The following is a 16,443-nucleotide window of genomic DNA, read 5'->3' as shown; positions in this document are numbered from 1 at the left end:
CGCCTGCCAATGCGGGGGACATGGGTTCGAGCCCTGGTCCGGGAAGATCCCACGTGCCGTGGAGCAACTAAGCCCGTGGGCCACAACTACTGAGCCTGCGCTCTAGAGCCCACAAGCCACAACTACTGAGCTTACGTGCCACTACTACTGAAGCCCGCGGGCCTAGAGCCCGTGCTCCGCAACAAGAGAAGCCACCACAATGAGAAGACGGTGCACCGCAACAAAGAGTAGCCCCTGCTTGCCGCAACTAGAGAAAAGACCACATGCAGCAATGAAGACCCAACACAGCCAAAAATAAAAATAAAATTAAAAAAAAAAAAAGTCTCTTACTCTCAGAAACCTAAGCATTTTTCTTCTTCCCCATCTTGTAGTTCTCTTGGCCAAGAATTTTCCAGCAGAGATGTTACAACTTTACATAGCTACATTCTTTAACATCAGCTACAATGCACCTTTCTTAAGCACAGTGGCCATGTTTTATTTGTGTGCAAGGAAATGAAATACATTCCATCACCAGAGACAGTGCATATTTTATTTAATAAATCAACTGCCATTTACTGACCACATATTAAGTGCCAGGTGCTTTTCATATATTACTTTAGCAGACTTCATAGCAACAACATAAGGCATTTATCAGATTCTCCATGTACTAATTTGGGAAATTAATAACGGTTACCATTTTTAGATCACTAATTATATGCAAGACTCAGAGAGATTAGATAATTTGCCCAAGGTCACACAGATAGTAAATGGTAGTTCCTGACTCATTCTTTAAACAATCACTGAGTGCCTACTTGGAGCTGGGGACTCAGCAGTGTTATGAGTTGTGTCCCCCGCCCTTTGCAAAGGTATATCTAAGTGCTAAACCGCAGTACATCAACATGTGACCTCATTTAGAAATAGGGTCTTTCTAGAGATAATCAAGTTAAAATAAGGTCATTAGGGTGGGCCTGATCCAATATGCCTGCTGTGCTTATAAAAGGGGGAAATTTGGACACAGAGGCAGACACATACAAGGAAAGACAAGATGAAGAGACGCGGGAAGAAGACAGCCATGTGACTGCAGTGCTTCATCTACAAGTCAAAGAACGCAAGGATTGCCAATGAACACCAGAGGCTGGAAGAGACATAGAAGGAACACCTTGAGCTGTCAGAGAGAGCGTGGCCTTGCTGACACCTTGATTTCAGACTTCTAGCCTCCATAACCATGAGACATTCAATGTCTGTTTTAAGCCACCCAGTTTTTGGTACTTGGTTATAGCAGCCCTAGGAAACTAATATAAGCAATGAAGAGAATAAAGACTCTCTACCAGGGAGCTTACGTTCTCCTGGAAGAGCCAGACAATAAACAAGCGGGGATAGTATTGGGAAGCTCAATAGGGCAAGGTAAAGGAATTAGAAAGCGAGGAACAAAAGATATTTGTGATTTTAGAAGAAAGGTCAGCGAGAAGGTAACAGCTGAGCAAAGACTGAAATGAAATGAGCCATTGGGCCATGTGCAATCTGGGGAACCTCATTCCAGGCAGAGGGAGCAGCAAGTTCAAAGCCCCTGCTCCATGTATTTGGGGAACAGCAGGAGGCCAGTGCATCCGGACAGAGTAAGTGAGGAGGTCGAGCGGCTGGAGGTGAGGCCAATGAGGTGAGGAGGCAAGTGGATGCCTTTGAAAGTCATTGTAACAACTTGGCTTTAGCACTGAATGAGATGAGAAGCTTCTGGGGGGTTTTCACAGGAGAATGACATGATCTGACTTGTTTTATAAAAGGACCCCTCTGGCTGCTGGAGACAGTACAGACTATTGCAGGTCAAGAGTGGAGGTCACCTAGGAAGCTGCTACCACAGTTTATGTATGAGATGACAGGAACGTGGACAACTGTGGCAGATGAAAGTGGGCTGGGGAGATTTCAAAGATAGAGCTGCCAGAATCTGCTCATGAATTTGATGTGGGCTATAAGGACTTGTTGGTTTGGGTCTTTAGCAATTTGCAGAAAGGGGTGACCATTTACAGAGATGGGGAGATCTGAGGGAGGGCAGGGTTTGCAGTAGAAGCTAGGGAGAGGAATGAGACCAATGGGAGAGGAATGGGACATATTAACTGGTAGAGCCAAGATCTGAACCCAGTCCTACCTACCAAAGACTACACATTTCCACCTTATACCACTATAGGCTAAGAGGCACTACCATCGGCCTCTTCTTATGGAACTACGACCACTACTAAGAATGATAATACTAAACTACAAATAAAATAGATAAAGTATGATCTGAAAATTTCTTGCAACCTGAAACCCAGAAGCACTAGTGGATTGGAACTTGGAGTGGCAACTAGAAAGAGGAAATGGTCCCAGTCTGTTGCCTCGGGGAGACAGGGGCTGGGCATACCTCATACCCACTTGGTAGAGTGGGCCTCTTGGGATGAAAGGGCAGTGCAGTCAGAACACAGACACCAACAGGGCCATGTCCTGGGCCTCTAGGGGCTCGAGCAGGCTCTAAGAGGATGCTCAGGAGAAAGTGTACACAGCAGGGGAGAGGACTCCCACCTCATCCCGTTGCCCCTTTCTGTGCATAGCATGATTCCGCACATGACAGGGAGGTAACGAAGAGAGCCTCCAGTGGTGATATGTCAATAGGGGGAAACTGGTGCCAAATCGGGAGTGGGGACATTTGGACTGGAAAAGTGAAGATGGGGAACACCCAGAGAGTCCTGCCTCTTGAAGTCCCTGGCCCTCATCCTCTCCCGCATCTGTACAACCCGCAGTCCCAGAAGTGCCTCCCACCACCTCTCCCTGCTCCAGATCAGTGTGTGCCACCACGGCTGCCAGGACGCTCAGCACAGGCCCACGGCTTTGAAGGGTCAGGGCTGCCTGTGTGTGCAGCCCTCTCAAGATCCATCACATCCACCTGGGTGGATGGAGGAAATATTATGTTATTATTATGAGGTTTGATAGAGTAATGTATGAAAAGCTCCTGGCACATAGTATGTGGTCAATCAATGGCAGCTGGTTTTTTTCGACACATTAGAGTTTTGTAGGTTATTTGCAAGAAGTGAGCTTATGTAACACACCTTTTCTTAGAGATAAAAAGCACATAGGCGTGAACGTGAGATGAGGGGCTACCTCTGGGGATTACACAATTTAGCTCTGTGGCAGCCACTATAGTACTCTAACATCTGGGAAAGCAGAGATCAGAAAGATGAGAGAATGACCCTCAAAGAAGAAACTGAATGTTGTCTTTCCATCACTTTCTATGGATTGAGGCCAGTCCTTCCCACTTGGCTGAACAGGGATAAGCTGCCACCAGTGATTACGGGAACCGATTCAGGAGAGTATAGATTTCTGACACAAGGCCTGATTTCTGACACATAGCCCTGAATCTCCTTTCCCCGCCAACAGTCCCAGAACCCCCAGGAATGGAGGAGAACCAGGAATAGGCATCCTGGCTATGAAGAGTGAGAAGGTAGGAAGGAAAAATAGAATCATACCATGTCAGGGTTACAGAGACCAAGCCCAGAGAGGAGATGTGACTTCTCCAAACGCATAAAGCCAGTGAGAGGCTGGGCCAGCCTGGAACTCAGGACTCCCTGCCCCTTTTCTCTCAACTCCCTAACAACAACGACAACTTAAGTCAACAGAAGGCTCTTCAAAGAGCTGCTCTTCTCCTTGATAAATTTCAGGATGGGAATCAGACGCCAAGATACAGATGCAGAAGGAAAGCCTCAGTGATACTGTGACCCCGCACAATACGCCACATCACTGGAAGAAGCCAGCTTAGCAGGACCAAAACCTCCCTCTCTGCCAAGAAGGAATGTGAAGATCATAAACAGTTTTTGCCGTGGAACAAAGTCTTCCTGTAGCTGCAGCAGCTGGCCAGATCCTAGAGGAGTCCCAGCAGCAGCCTCAACTGGGAGACAGGCCCTGCCGCCCCGGCCCCAGCTTCCTCCTCAGGCTGCAACTTCCCACCTGCTGGACACTAGCTGCCCTGGTGGGACCTTTCTCAGGGCCACTGATGTTACAGAGATTTAAAACAAGATTTAAGAGGCTCAATAGGTAGGATTCACTTTTGAGTGCATGTATTGGAATAAAGGTAAGCCCCATGTCAGAGATTTAATTTACAAAACTGAGGATATAGAAAAAGCTAATTAAGAGCTCTAGACACATCAGGAAAGATTATTCCACTTTATAACAAGACTCACCACAGGATAGGGTAGGGCACGGCTGTCCTCAGTCTATGCTGGCAAACCCAACAGCACGGGTCCACACTCCAGCCCATGGCCACAGGCATTAGGAACAGCCTTCTCCATTCGCAATGGCCACTTGTGAGTCACCCAGTTGGCGCAGTGGAAAATGGAACAACCAAGGTCTGAAATCCATCCATGAGGATATTATGGGTTTGGAGGCAGAGATGGGGAACAGGGCCCATGCTACTGGTTTGAAGGTGAGTTCACGGAAGAGGTGCCTCTGGACTATAGTAGCTATGCTTTCTCAGGTCTCCTCTACTGCTTTTCATTGTGGCAATAAAATTACTCAAAAGGCACCATTTGTAGAGAATGTACGCAGAGAGATCAACCCACCTTCCTGCTATCCTCTAGCTTTGCTTCTGGAAAGCGAACCTAAATTCAAATGCCATTCACTAGTTCACTCTGAATCTCCTAAACTTTGTAGGCTTCAATTTTCTCACCTGTGAAATGGGAATAATAATGCTTACAATGCTATTAGAAGGACGGAAGATAATGTTTATGAAGCCCCACGGTACCTAGAACACAAAAATGCTAGAGATCCTCATTGTTTTTCAGCTACTGGATGTATGTGTGGGGAGGCTGTGAGAGACAGGAGTTCTGAGTGTTGACAGGAGCTCATCTTGAAACAAGAAGGAGTTTGAGAAGGAAAGTTTTGGGGGCTGGGCCATTTCAAAATGAAGCATTGTGTTTGGGAAGCAATAAAAAGCGAAAAGGATAATAAGAGTCGCCAAAACTTCTATTTCATAACATAGTCTAAGGGGAAAAGTTCTGAGAAAATTGTTAACAAGTGACTATGCTAGGCTGTATGCTCTGCTGTGCGTGGGAGCGTGGGAGATTATAACAAAGCAAGCGGTCCTTTGTTTTAGACTCACCATGGAAAGGCATGAATCATAGACATGATTAAAAAATCATAATCATAAAAAAAATAAGAGAAGGGACTTGAAACGCATTTAGTCCAACCTTTCATTTTACAGATGGAGAAATGAAGAATAAAGGGATAGCATCACCTCTTAGTTAGGGGCCTGCCTCTCTTGTCATTTGATGTGAAGTGGCTGTGACGCTGTGATGGAGGAGTTCAGGGACATTTCTCCCTGGAGACACTGGCCTGGCCGGTGCTTGCTTCTCCGGAAACTGATCTGTTTCTAAAGGCTTGCCTGCCTAGAAGTGCCTTTCAGTGCACTTTGAGTATGTTAACAGGGTAAGCATTTTCAATCGACGCTTTCACTTTCGTGGTATTAGTTCCACTGAGTGACCCGTTAAATGGAAAATACTTGAACTGTGACATTTCCTCCCTGCACGTGCTTATGCCATTCTTATATTCCAGTGTGTTTTTCCATCTCATGGAATGCAAAACACCTGGGGAAAAGAAAGATTCTTTTTTTTTCCCCTTACATTAATTGTCTAGCCAGGTTTGAGAGTGTTTCCTGACCTTAGAAATTATTGTGTCTTTTATTTTCATGTTGGTAAGACATATAACACAAATTTATTTGCAATCCAATAAAATATCCCATCCTGCTTTTAGAATAGAATTGACAATAAAAAAACATTTCTTGAATGCTCATCTTCTAGTTGGGATAATATGCTTGAAAGGTTAACTAGCAATTCAAGGCCATATGTAATTAAATGCTCTAGAAATTCAAAGGCAAAGATGGCTGCCATTTAATATTGTCCTAGAAGGCCTCAGTGGAGCAGCCAACGTTGGAGATGACCCAGAAGGATGAGTGATATTACTGCTGTGAGCCCGTGAAGGGCAGGGACCAGGGCTCATCATCTTTGGAAGTATCTAAAGGGCTTGTGTCCCTAGGACCCAGTGGTACTCTGCAATTAATGTTTGCTGAACTGAATTAATTGATAGCTAGAGATAACAGTGGAGAATTTTCTAGGCAAGGGTAACAACACGACCAAACCCACGAGGTAGAGATAAGCCTTCTGTGTTAGGGAGCCCCAAGAACAGTCCAGCTGCAGGAAGGCTTCCTGTTGGGAAGTTTTGAGAACAATGGCCCAGGTTGGAGGGGCCCACAGCGGCCAAGATAAAAGAAGTCTATGTTATCCAAAGACAATGAGGTGTCACAGAATTTTTTTTTTTTTTAGTTAGGGAGTAAACAGTATGAAAATTAACCAGAAATAATGGACAGAGAAGTAAAAGTAGGTGGCATTTTAGTTTTGGGTCCACCAAAGTGGACATCCTGGGTTCAAATCCCAGCCCTATCATTTCCTGGCTGGGCGACCTTGAGCTTAATTTCTCCAAGCCTCAGTTGTCTTATATGTGACTTGGAAATAATAATAGGACCTACCACACAGGATTATGATGCGAACCAAATGAGATAATTTATGAGAAGTGCTTAGTGGTATAATGCCTGGTGCATGGTAGGCTCTCAATTAATTCACAGCTAAAGAGAAAGGCACTAGAACCAAGGAAAGACTTGCCATTTTCCAATTCACCAATGTGTTTCACTAGTCCACCATTCAGGCAGGCTGCACAGTCTATACTGTATGGTTGAAAATTAAAGTATATTTTATCCTTTATAATTGCCCAACTCTATAACTCTTTCACACTCCAGATATGCAACCTATTAGGCAGCTGAAATAGTGAATTCAATTCTTGCACCATCTCACCCTTCTTCTCACCACCCCAACCAGCTACTGCCAGGACTGAACTGAACAGAACTACAAAACTTTTCAAGGAAGTCTCAAAATGCAAAGATCCCTTCTTTGCCAGCTCCAAGGATTAGCCTCTAGCGGGTGGCTGTAGGCTCTAGATCACCACCGCCCGACTCGACTTGGCAGGAGCACAGGGTGACCGCAGGAGGCTCACAATTCAATACAGGCTCAAGCACTGCCTAAAAACTAAAACTTACATAGGATATCTTGCATATATAACTACAAGGATTTCAAATTCTTTTCTGATTAATAAATTACAAACTTACCGTCGAATGTTACTGATTTATAGCAACGTTTGTCATTGTATATCTTCTCAATCTGCAGATGCTAAATCTATTGCTACTCCCATGTGAAAGTCTTTAATATCTTTTGACATTTTAAAGCAAACTCCCTGAGTGTGTTTGTCATGAAAACACCACAGGAATGACAAGAAAAAAATTACAAATCACCTGTCTTAAGTAATGTGGAGCTGTGTGCCTAGGTCCAAGATAATAAATGCCTTAAAAATAACCCAGTGATTGAAGCTATTAAAATAAGCAGAAAGGTGTTGGAAGTGGCCTTTCCCCTTGACTCCAGGATCCTGGAGGAGATTTTCAATGGCAAAAAATATTTGAAATAGAAGAAGTTTGCTTCCCCTCTCCTGCTCCCCAAAAGATGTCAGTACACAAAGAGACAGGCTGTCTCTACACACAGATCCCAGAGTTTTTAATCCAAAGAGGAGTCAGCCAAGAAAATATCAGAATACAAACATGAGATGCATTCATAGTGTCTCCCCGTCATTCTTACCTGTCCTGCCATTCAGGAGAATCGGCTTGCCCTCCAGGTCTCCCCTCATGGGGACGACTGCGATCTTATATTCTGTCCCTGGCTGCAGACCTAGAAACAAGCAGCCAGTGCTGGGTGTGAGTACGGGCTCCAGACCCTCGAGCCCTAGCACTGCTCTTCCCCAGGATTTCTCCTGTGAGGGTGTGGAGAGGGCTATGCTTCTCTCCTCAAGACTACAATCTACCTAAGGCAGCTAAAGAGCTGCAGGACCAGTGGAATACGAGGCATCATTGCAGAGCTTATCAGTCACGAAGCGCGGGCCAGAGTGGATGAGATGAAGTTAATGGAGTTCCAGTTCCTTCCTTGGACCACTGAGAACTTATTTCCCAATTGTATTTACAGCCCAAATGTTTTTCTGCTCCCAACAATCCTTTTCCCTCAAAAGTTTCTTTCCTCCCCATTGTAATAATTAGCTTAATTTTTCCCTCTTTATTTTCTTTGCTTTAATTTGCCCTTTCTTTTTCTTTTTTTCTCTTTGTTTGTTGTTTCTCTGTAGCGGCAACTTGAATGATTGTTCCTCATGACACAAACATTCAGACTCTGGTGGTGAACCGCAGGCAAACAGCAGCATGTATGAGGCACACACGCGATTTGCCACCCCACAAAACATTGAGAACCCCAAGATGACCTCTCAAGACAGGATGCAGGGAGTAGACGGCAGGACAAGGCCCCAGAGGAGGACTCACCGTAGAGCTAAAAAGCCTCAGGGCCCCTCACCTGCACCAGCCCCTTCCAAGGCCATGTGCTGAATCGGGTATTCGTGCTTGTGTATTACTTTTCTTAAAGAGGACACTGAAAATTGTACAAACTTCAGGTGTCACAAAACATTACCCAGCCCTACGTGGCCCCGTTCTGTTTGCAGCCGTCTGATTTCCAGCTCTCCCAGAGTTAGCTCAGTCACTGGGATAGGAGCGCCCTACCCCAGGCCGCCTAGCTCAACTCCTTCCACATATGGCACTGAACAAACCAACTCAGTCAACCAATTTCTCTCTCTCTCTCGCCCTCTCTCTCTCTCTCTCTGTCACACACACACACACACACACACACACACACACAAACACAGTTCTTCCAAAAGAAATGTCTGTGTCCCATCAAATCCACCCCGAGACACAGACAGGGGCTTCCAGAGGGTTAGCTGACTTGGGAGAATATTTCAGATGTGTTCTCTGTTACCCAGGTGCTCCGAGCTTCCAGAGGCAGTGCCGGAATGCTGGAGCAGAGACCCCGGGTCCCCAGAGCGGGCTCACCTCTGGGAGTTCCCGGGTCAGGGTTCAGGTGATTCCCAAGGCCCCAGGACCCTCTGAGCACACCTGAGCGCTACAGATGCTGGTCCCCTCCGCACACACTGTCCCCGCCTCAGCATCCACCAGCAAACATCTCACATCCCCAGTGTTGGCTCTTACCCGTGATGTCGTACCGGCTCTTGGGGTCACTGCTCTTGGGCACGCTGACCTCGGCCACCTCTTGCCCTGTCAGGGGGCCATACTGCAGCTTGTAGTAGTCCACCCTGGTGGGGGGATTCTCCCACTCCACATCGAGGGAGTTCTCAGTCTCATCCGTCACCCAGGCAGTGCCAAGCATGGCAAGATCTAGGGCAGGGGTCAGGGAGGGCAAGAGAAAGCAGTGAACAGCAGGGGCCCGCAGGTCTGGAACAAGACACTGGCTACCAGGTCAGCTCCCTTTCTTGACACACTGAAAGCAGGCTGCAGCCCCAGGACACAGTCCTTAGAAGGTGTCCGAGAACTACCGAAGTAGCAAGTAATTGTTGGTTTTCACATTGTCCGTGGAGGATAGACTGTCCTTCGGGAAAGCCTCTTCCCCATCCCACCCCATCAGAGGCCATGCAGTCTTCCCTGTCCCCGCTGCTGTGGCCAAGCCCTGAACCTCGCCTCCTAGGCCAGCCATCCAACCCACTCGGTCAGGGTTCACACTGCTCTGAACTAAACACTCACCCTTCAGCTGCAGAGCCCCTGCCCACAGAGACTCAACCTCAGGATGAGAAGCTCAAGGCCCCTCCATGGAGAGTTTGGGAAATGCATTTCAAATTTTCTGGAGCATAACACTGGTAATACAACCAGCTCTTTCCTCAGTCTCCCAAATTACAGCTCCTTCCCCTTCTCTCAAATTCTCCTATAAGGATTAAACATAGGCAAAACTATAAAGTAGGAGAATTTTAAGTTGGTCCTTCTCAGTATTCTTCCTGCACCTTCTACCAAATTTTAGCACCTCCACCAGGAACCTGGTGTCCTCAGCTGCCCCACCGGCCCATCCTGTGAAGGAAGAGAGTTACTGTGCACATTTATTCAAAGTAAAGTATTCTTTTAAGTGAGTGCAGTGTTTTATTTTATTTTATTTGTACTTTGGCCACACTGAGCCAAACCCAGGGATCAAGCCCAGGCCTCTGCAATCCTAACCACTAGACCACCAGCGAACTCCCATAGTAAAGTATTAATGGCTAAATGTTCACCCCTCCACTCAGAAAAAGATGAAAATATAATGCTTATTACAGAGGAATGGATCGCTGATGTGGCTCTGTGGGAAGAACCGTTGGGTGGTGTTGAAGAGGGGTCTGGGGTCTCTGGGAACATTTTGAGTTCCACTGTCCATATCCCAGGCCGATGTCACCTGGCCTGAAGTTTGGAACAGGAAAGACAAGCCCCCGGACTTTCAGCCTCGCCCCCTTCCTCACCTCCAGTGCCTTGGTTCTGAAGGTGTTCCCACCAGACTGACGGACCCCTTGTCAAGGACGCAGGACAGAGAATTTGTGCATCAGTCAAGGGGTGAACTCTACGCTCTCAAGGTCCCATGGCTCTGAATGTTTCTGATTCCCTCTGTTATGGATAAAGAAACTCACAGAGCATTTTCTCTGAAGCACTCCTGCCCAAGCTCTGCCTTCTACCTGCCCGCCTCCAGGTTCTTCCCTCAAAGATGGGAATTCCTTGAGGGAACAGGTCAAGAGGCGAGTAATGAAAGTGACTCAAGGATTACAGAAGGGGCCCTACATGGCTCACAAGTGAAAAAGCAGGATCTTAATGAAAATGTTCAAGACGATTATGGGGATAAGTGTCTCTCCGGCTGAGGCTCCCCGGAGGAGCAAACCAGAATGGGTTTCACTTGAATCAGATTAGAAAGACGACTTCACCGTCACAGGATTTCACAAGTCCCTAGAGCAAGAAGCCTAGAGGGGTTGCTAAGACTTCCAGAACAGGTGTCTCGGCTCTTCATTGAGAGGCTGTGAGCCCCATCCTGTCTAAATGCAGAGGCAGCCACAGACAAACATGGGGAAAGAGAAAAGGAGCCCGACAGCTGGGAGCTGGCCCGGCTCTCATAGGTGGGCCTTGGTGTTCTCCTGTTGAACCTAAACAATTCCACAGGACATCAACAGCAGACAAGGTGCTCTGTGGCCATGCCAAATTAAGGCCAAACAAGACGATTCCAAGATCACGTCTGCACCCAGGCAAAACATGAACGAAACATTGTCCAATTCACAAAAATGAGTAAACATCCTGCCTCCTGACTGGTATGAGTGACTGTTCCTTTTATACCAATGACAGCTTTAGTCTCCAGCTAGTCTGCCCTCTTTCCAGATAAGATTCACTAAGATACCAATCAAAGGATTACCCCCAGTTCCTGACAGCATGCAATCCAAAGCAAATCCCTGCTTCCTTAACTCTTCCCCCAAATCACCTAACACAAGCCCAACTTCTACACCAGTCCCCTCTTACACTGTCTTACTGAGACACCCATGGTCCCCCATGGTGTGTGTGCTCCGATGCTGCAACCATCAATAAACCCAACTTGTTCAACTACAGGGGTGCCCTGAGGGGTCTTTGGCTGGAGGGTGTTGACAAAGGCAATCACAAATTGCCCTCCCAAGCATGACAAGTCCTTCGTGGCTCTTTCCAACACTGAGCTATCCCTACCCTATTCTACCCTTACCACCAAAAAGGACAGGCAGTCTGATGATTCTCCAAAGACACTGCATGTCAAAGGCCCATCCACCTGGATGCCCCTGGATTTTCCTCAAGAGTTTAGGGCAAGATGGAGGCAGCTCATTTTTATCAGCATCTAGAACAGTGCCTGGCACATAGTAAATGTTCAATAAAGTATGCTGAGAAAAGGAATGAATCCGAATCACTCAAACAACTAGGTTTCTCCAAACCCTTGAAGATCTAGGCTGCCTCAAGTACTTTCGTGAGAAAATAAGAATTTCTAAAGAATAAGCAATGATGCTTGTCCTTCCAAGCATTTTGACAGCATTTAGTGGTGCCCTGGAGACTCCATCCCTCCAGATCCATCCTCCTTCCTGCTCTGTATCCCAGATTATGACCTCTACGAAATGCATTAGCCTGGTTCCCTGGACCTCTGGTTTCTGGTTACATTCAGCCATTGAGAGTCACCAGAAGAGGGCAACTGATCTCCTTCACTCCCTCCTGGTGGGGACACAGTAGACTGCCTGCAGCCCTCTACCATCAGGCAGCCCTCTCCTAAAGCCCTTTCTGGGTCCCAGTACCAACTTCCATCCCCTGCCCCTTCAGACTGGGGTGGATCCCCACTGATGCTAGTCCTAGAGTGTTTCATCATCCAAACCCTACCTACACCTCTATCAATAACCTCTTCATTAAACTTTCTTCAGCTACCCCGTTTGTACCCTCTCTTTTCTGCTGAGATGAATCTAATTGATACAGGTGACTTCAGCAGACCCCCAGCCATACCAGCTTGATCTTGCTGAATGGTCGCAGTGGCTCAGTGAGGGCCTGCGGATGCAGGTGTACTCCACGGCTGCCTGTGTGTGGGTGCAGGGCAATCAGACCTTACTAATCTCAGGGGTGGAGAAGATGCTGTGAGCCCTAAACCAGCAGGCTCCATCACTGGCTTGGAGGACCCAATAATCATGGAGGAGACAGAGAGGAACAAGAATGGAGACTTTTCTTCAGAACCTAGGATTGCAGCAGCTATGTTTTCCAAACCCCAAATCAGGGCAATGGCCTGGGGTAGTAGAAGGGTCCTCGTGAGGACAATGGAAGAAAATGCTTAAAACAGAGCCTCTACGGGGAAACCTGGGGCATCTGGCTGCTTCCTCACCTGTGGTGGCGAGTAGATGCTGTGGGCTGCTGGAAATCTCTTTCATCACGTTGCGCAGGGTGACTATGTACTTGGTTCCAGGCAGCAAGCCAAGGATCTCATAGCTGTGCTGCTCCTTGGGCACTTGGATCTGCTTGATAGAGAGCTCCTTCCCCAGGGGGTAGTAGCTGAGGAGGTAGTGGTCCACCTGGCTGGAGGGCTCCCAGCTCACCAGCAGGGAATCCTCTGTGCTTCTGAGCAGCTGCAGGCCCTGGGGGGAGACCACTGCACACAGAACAGGGACAAGCATGCAGACGGTGAGGAAAGAAGGGTGGGAATCCATAGCCAATACGTATTCATTGAGCACCTACTTTATACTTAACACTATGACGGTGGGTGTGGAGGATACAGAGCCTGTGTAAGGCAGCACTGTGGACCCCCAAAAGTTATTATCTGGCTAGGAGTTAATATTGACCCCCTATGTTGCCAGAGCTGCTCCAAGTCTTTGTTCAAAACCCTCCAACCTCCACCTTCAGCAGGAGTTAACATAAATCTTTAAATTAAATGGTCCAGGGATGAGAAAGGAAGCTACAAACAAACAAACAAAAAAGATGGAACCAGCTGGGACCAAGATGGTGAATCTGACCTCTGACAGACCCTGAGTTTCACTCTACGCTGATTTTACTACATTAGCGTATTAAATGACACACCTACCAGCAGCCATGGCTGGGACTTTAAGGACCAAAAAAGGATGAAAAGAGAGTGGCTCCCCACTCCCTCGAAAAAGCACTGCCCCTTCTCAGGCAGACTAAAGCATATGCCTCTCCACCATTGGCCCCACTCCTACTCCCTTTGTCTTTATTCATTAGGATTAAATCTCTCTTGCCAGGTGTGCGAGAAGGTGATCTGTGAACTTAGTTCCCACTTCTCCATTCTTTGGCCACTGAATAAAGCTTGTGCTTTGTGGATTTCAGCTCAAGTTTTGTTACCGGCTGTAGAACCAGAACCCTCCCCTAACCAGGCAGAGAGCCTCAGCAGGGCTAGGGCCCGAGCAGGGGCCATAAGACTTCATTCAGTAACACCTAACACAGGCACACACCATCAGGTAAGACTATGGCCCTCAAACCAGCAGTATCAGCATCTCCTTGGAACTTGTTAGAAATGCAAGTTCTCGGGCCGTCCCTCAGACCTGCTGAACCAGAACCTCCGGGAGGGGCCCAGGAATCTGTGTTTTAACAGGCCCTCCAGGGGATTCTGATGTAGGCGAAAGGTGGGGGGGGGTGCCCTTCTTAGGACAAAATGTAATTGATGGTTAAACGGTGCCGTGGGGACCGCCGGGCCAAGTTAAGAGGAGAGGCGGGCCAAGGCGCTTCTCTGCTCTCACCCTGGGCGCAGTCGAGGCTGGTGAAGCCCTCCTCGCAGTAGCACTCGCCCGTGTCGCAGAAGCCGTGGCCGCTGCAGTCGCCCGGGCAGCGCCGCTCGCTGCAGTCCTCAGACGTGAAGTCCTCGTGGCACTGGCAGACGCCGCGCACGCACACGCCGTGCCCGCTGCAGTTCTCCGCGCAGGCGGGGTAGGCGCAGTCGGCCCCCACGTACGGCTGCTCGCACAGGCAGCGGCCGTCCACGCAGCGCCCGTGGCCGCTGCACGCGCCGGGGCAGGCGGGCCGCTCGCAGTCGGCGCCCTCCCAGCCCTGCTCGCAGTAGCAGCTGCAGGTGTCCGGGGAGAAGGTCCCGTGGCCGCTGCAATGGCGGCTCAGACCTGCCCGAGAGAGGAAAACAGTCAGCTGGGACTTGAGGGCTTGTGAGTGGGGAATCTCCTTGCCTGGGGACCCTAACAGCAGGCTGGTGATTTCAGGGTCCTGCACGGCTCTTTCTGTGGAGGAGGGTAGGGCCTACGGGGAAGATAAGGAGTCTGCCCTTTCCAACCTGGGCCAGAGGAGGACCTGCGAAATCTATTGATATATTTTATGCCTGAATAGCCACAGGGACCACATTTGCCTTTCCCTTTTCATCCCGAGCGCTCCTTTGACTTCTCTTGGTTCCCTCCCCTGTGAATGGTGCTAATTGCTTAGTACCTTTCTATGAAGGCGCCTTAAATGCTCCAACCTGGATGTCAGCGGGCCAGCTTACACTAAGGGACAGGGCTCCTGGGCCAGGCAGGAGAGCTCCAGGCTGCGTGGGAGCTTGCCTTGGTTGGAGGGGGCTGGACCTAGCAAGGCTGGGTCCTTGGGAAATGATCCCAAATTGAAGCCTGGAAAAGTGGACCTGCAGAAGCTATAAAATAGCCCAGTCTCATTATGGGGGTGACAGATGGGAGAAGGATTAAACAGGCTCCCCCCTCTAACCGCAGACAGCAAGAGGCAGTTGGAGGGCGGGCCAGTCAGCCCTGTCTCTACGCCAGCCCCAGCTCCTGTCTCAGAACACCCTCTTTCCTTCCTAAAAACTTTTGACATCGAGGTCCCTCAGGGGCAGTTCCATGCTGTTTTTATCCATGACAGCCTCCTCCGTGCCTAGTTCTGTGTCTGGCTTATAAGAGGCGCTCTTAACAGTAGCGATTTCTTCAGGCATTAAAATATATGCCAAAGTATCACTGCTTATTATCATTTGGATCAGCCTGGCAGTTTATGCTGAAAAAAAAAATGTGGTGATGGGAGGGCTCACTATTTGTAAAATCAAATTGTAGTACTTTATTACTGATAAAAGAGTTCACAGGTTTCTGGCTAATGGCCGGGAATCTTCTGTACATCATCTGTAGTTCTCAGAACTAGACTAGCTGATAGAATTCTCCTCAATGGACAGTTGAGGAAACTTAAGGAATTTGCCCAAAGTCACACAGCTAAAGAATGGCAGAACTGGGATTTGTACCCAATCCTGTCTAGCTCCAAGGCCATTGAACTTTCCTCTCTAACCCGTTGCTTTCCCTTACAATAGAGACTGGATCCCCAGGTAAAACTGCACCCAAAAGCGTTCTCATCCGGAAGCACTGACCCAAGAGTCCAGACTCACTTTAAGAGTTGCTGGTCCCTCCCTGCTCAGGCTTGAAGATAACCCCTGGAGCTAAGCGCCAATGGTGGCACCCCGTAGAGAAAACCCAGAGTGAGAGGCGGGGTGCTCATGAGGCTGACGGAACACATGAAGGTGCTCATTCAGTGTTTGTTGAATGGATGCCAGGTGGTGAGCTCACCAGCAGCTCCTGGGCAGCAGCGCTGGGCACTATACCGCTCCTTCACCTCCGCCATCTCTTCCTCCAGCTTCTTCACCCGAGCCAGGAGGTCCTGGATGCTGCCTGCTAACTCGCAGTCCTTCTGGGGCGTCTGCAGGCGGATGTTGTGCCTGAAGATGATATTCTGTTCCTCAACCTCCCCTGGGGCCAGGAGTGAGTCTCCATCATCACGGAGGGGCTGAGGGTCAGCCGCCACCTGGACCAGGGCGGACTTGGGCACATCAATCTTGTAGGTGTGGCTGACGGTGACCTGTTGCTCCCTCTCGCTGCAGCCAGAAGACTCGAGAGTGGCCGGGGCTGAGGCCACCAAGAGCACAGAGCCAAACAGGAGCCCCAGGGGGAAGCAGAACATCCCCTGGAGACCCATCCTTGGAGTGACGGGGAGCAGATGCTCCAGGAGGCCTGCATCCAGAAAAACATGCAAAAGTAAGCCATGGAGAT

At 48.6% G+C, this 16,443-nt stretch overlaps 1 protein-coding gene across 1 annotated transcript in view; it reads right to left on the bottom strand.

Moving 5' to 3' along the window:
* The window catches only part of TNN (tenascin N), a 59,863-nt gene extending 43,494 nt beyond the window's left edge, over positions 1 to 16,369 (bottom strand). Inside the window, exons 1-5 of the mRNA XM_068538387.1 lie at positions 15,964 to 16,369; positions 14,164 to 14,538; positions 12,801 to 13,064; positions 9,119 to 9,304; positions 7,677 to 7,766 (exon numbers count right to left, since the gene is read on the bottom strand). Coding sequence (XP_068394488.1) covers positions 7,677 to 7,766; positions 9,119 to 9,304; positions 12,801 to 13,064; positions 14,164 to 14,538; positions 15,964 to 16,369 — 1,321 coding nt within the window. The remainder of the gene's footprint in view (positions 1 to 7,676; positions 7,767 to 9,118; positions 9,305 to 12,800; positions 13,065 to 14,163; positions 14,539 to 15,963) is intronic.
* Between the last annotated feature and the right edge of the window lie 74 nt (positions 16,370 to 16,443).

Source organism: Eschrichtius robustus, chromosome 3 (assembly GCF_028021215.1).
Source record: "Eschrichtius robustus isolate mEscRob2 chromosome 3, mEscRob2.pri, whole genome shotgun sequence".
Taxonomy (NCBI): domain Eukaryota; kingdom Metazoa; phylum Chordata; class Mammalia; order Artiodactyla; family Eschrichtiidae; genus Eschrichtius; species Eschrichtius robustus.
This window is presented reverse-complemented; position numbering and strand designations above follow the sequence as displayed.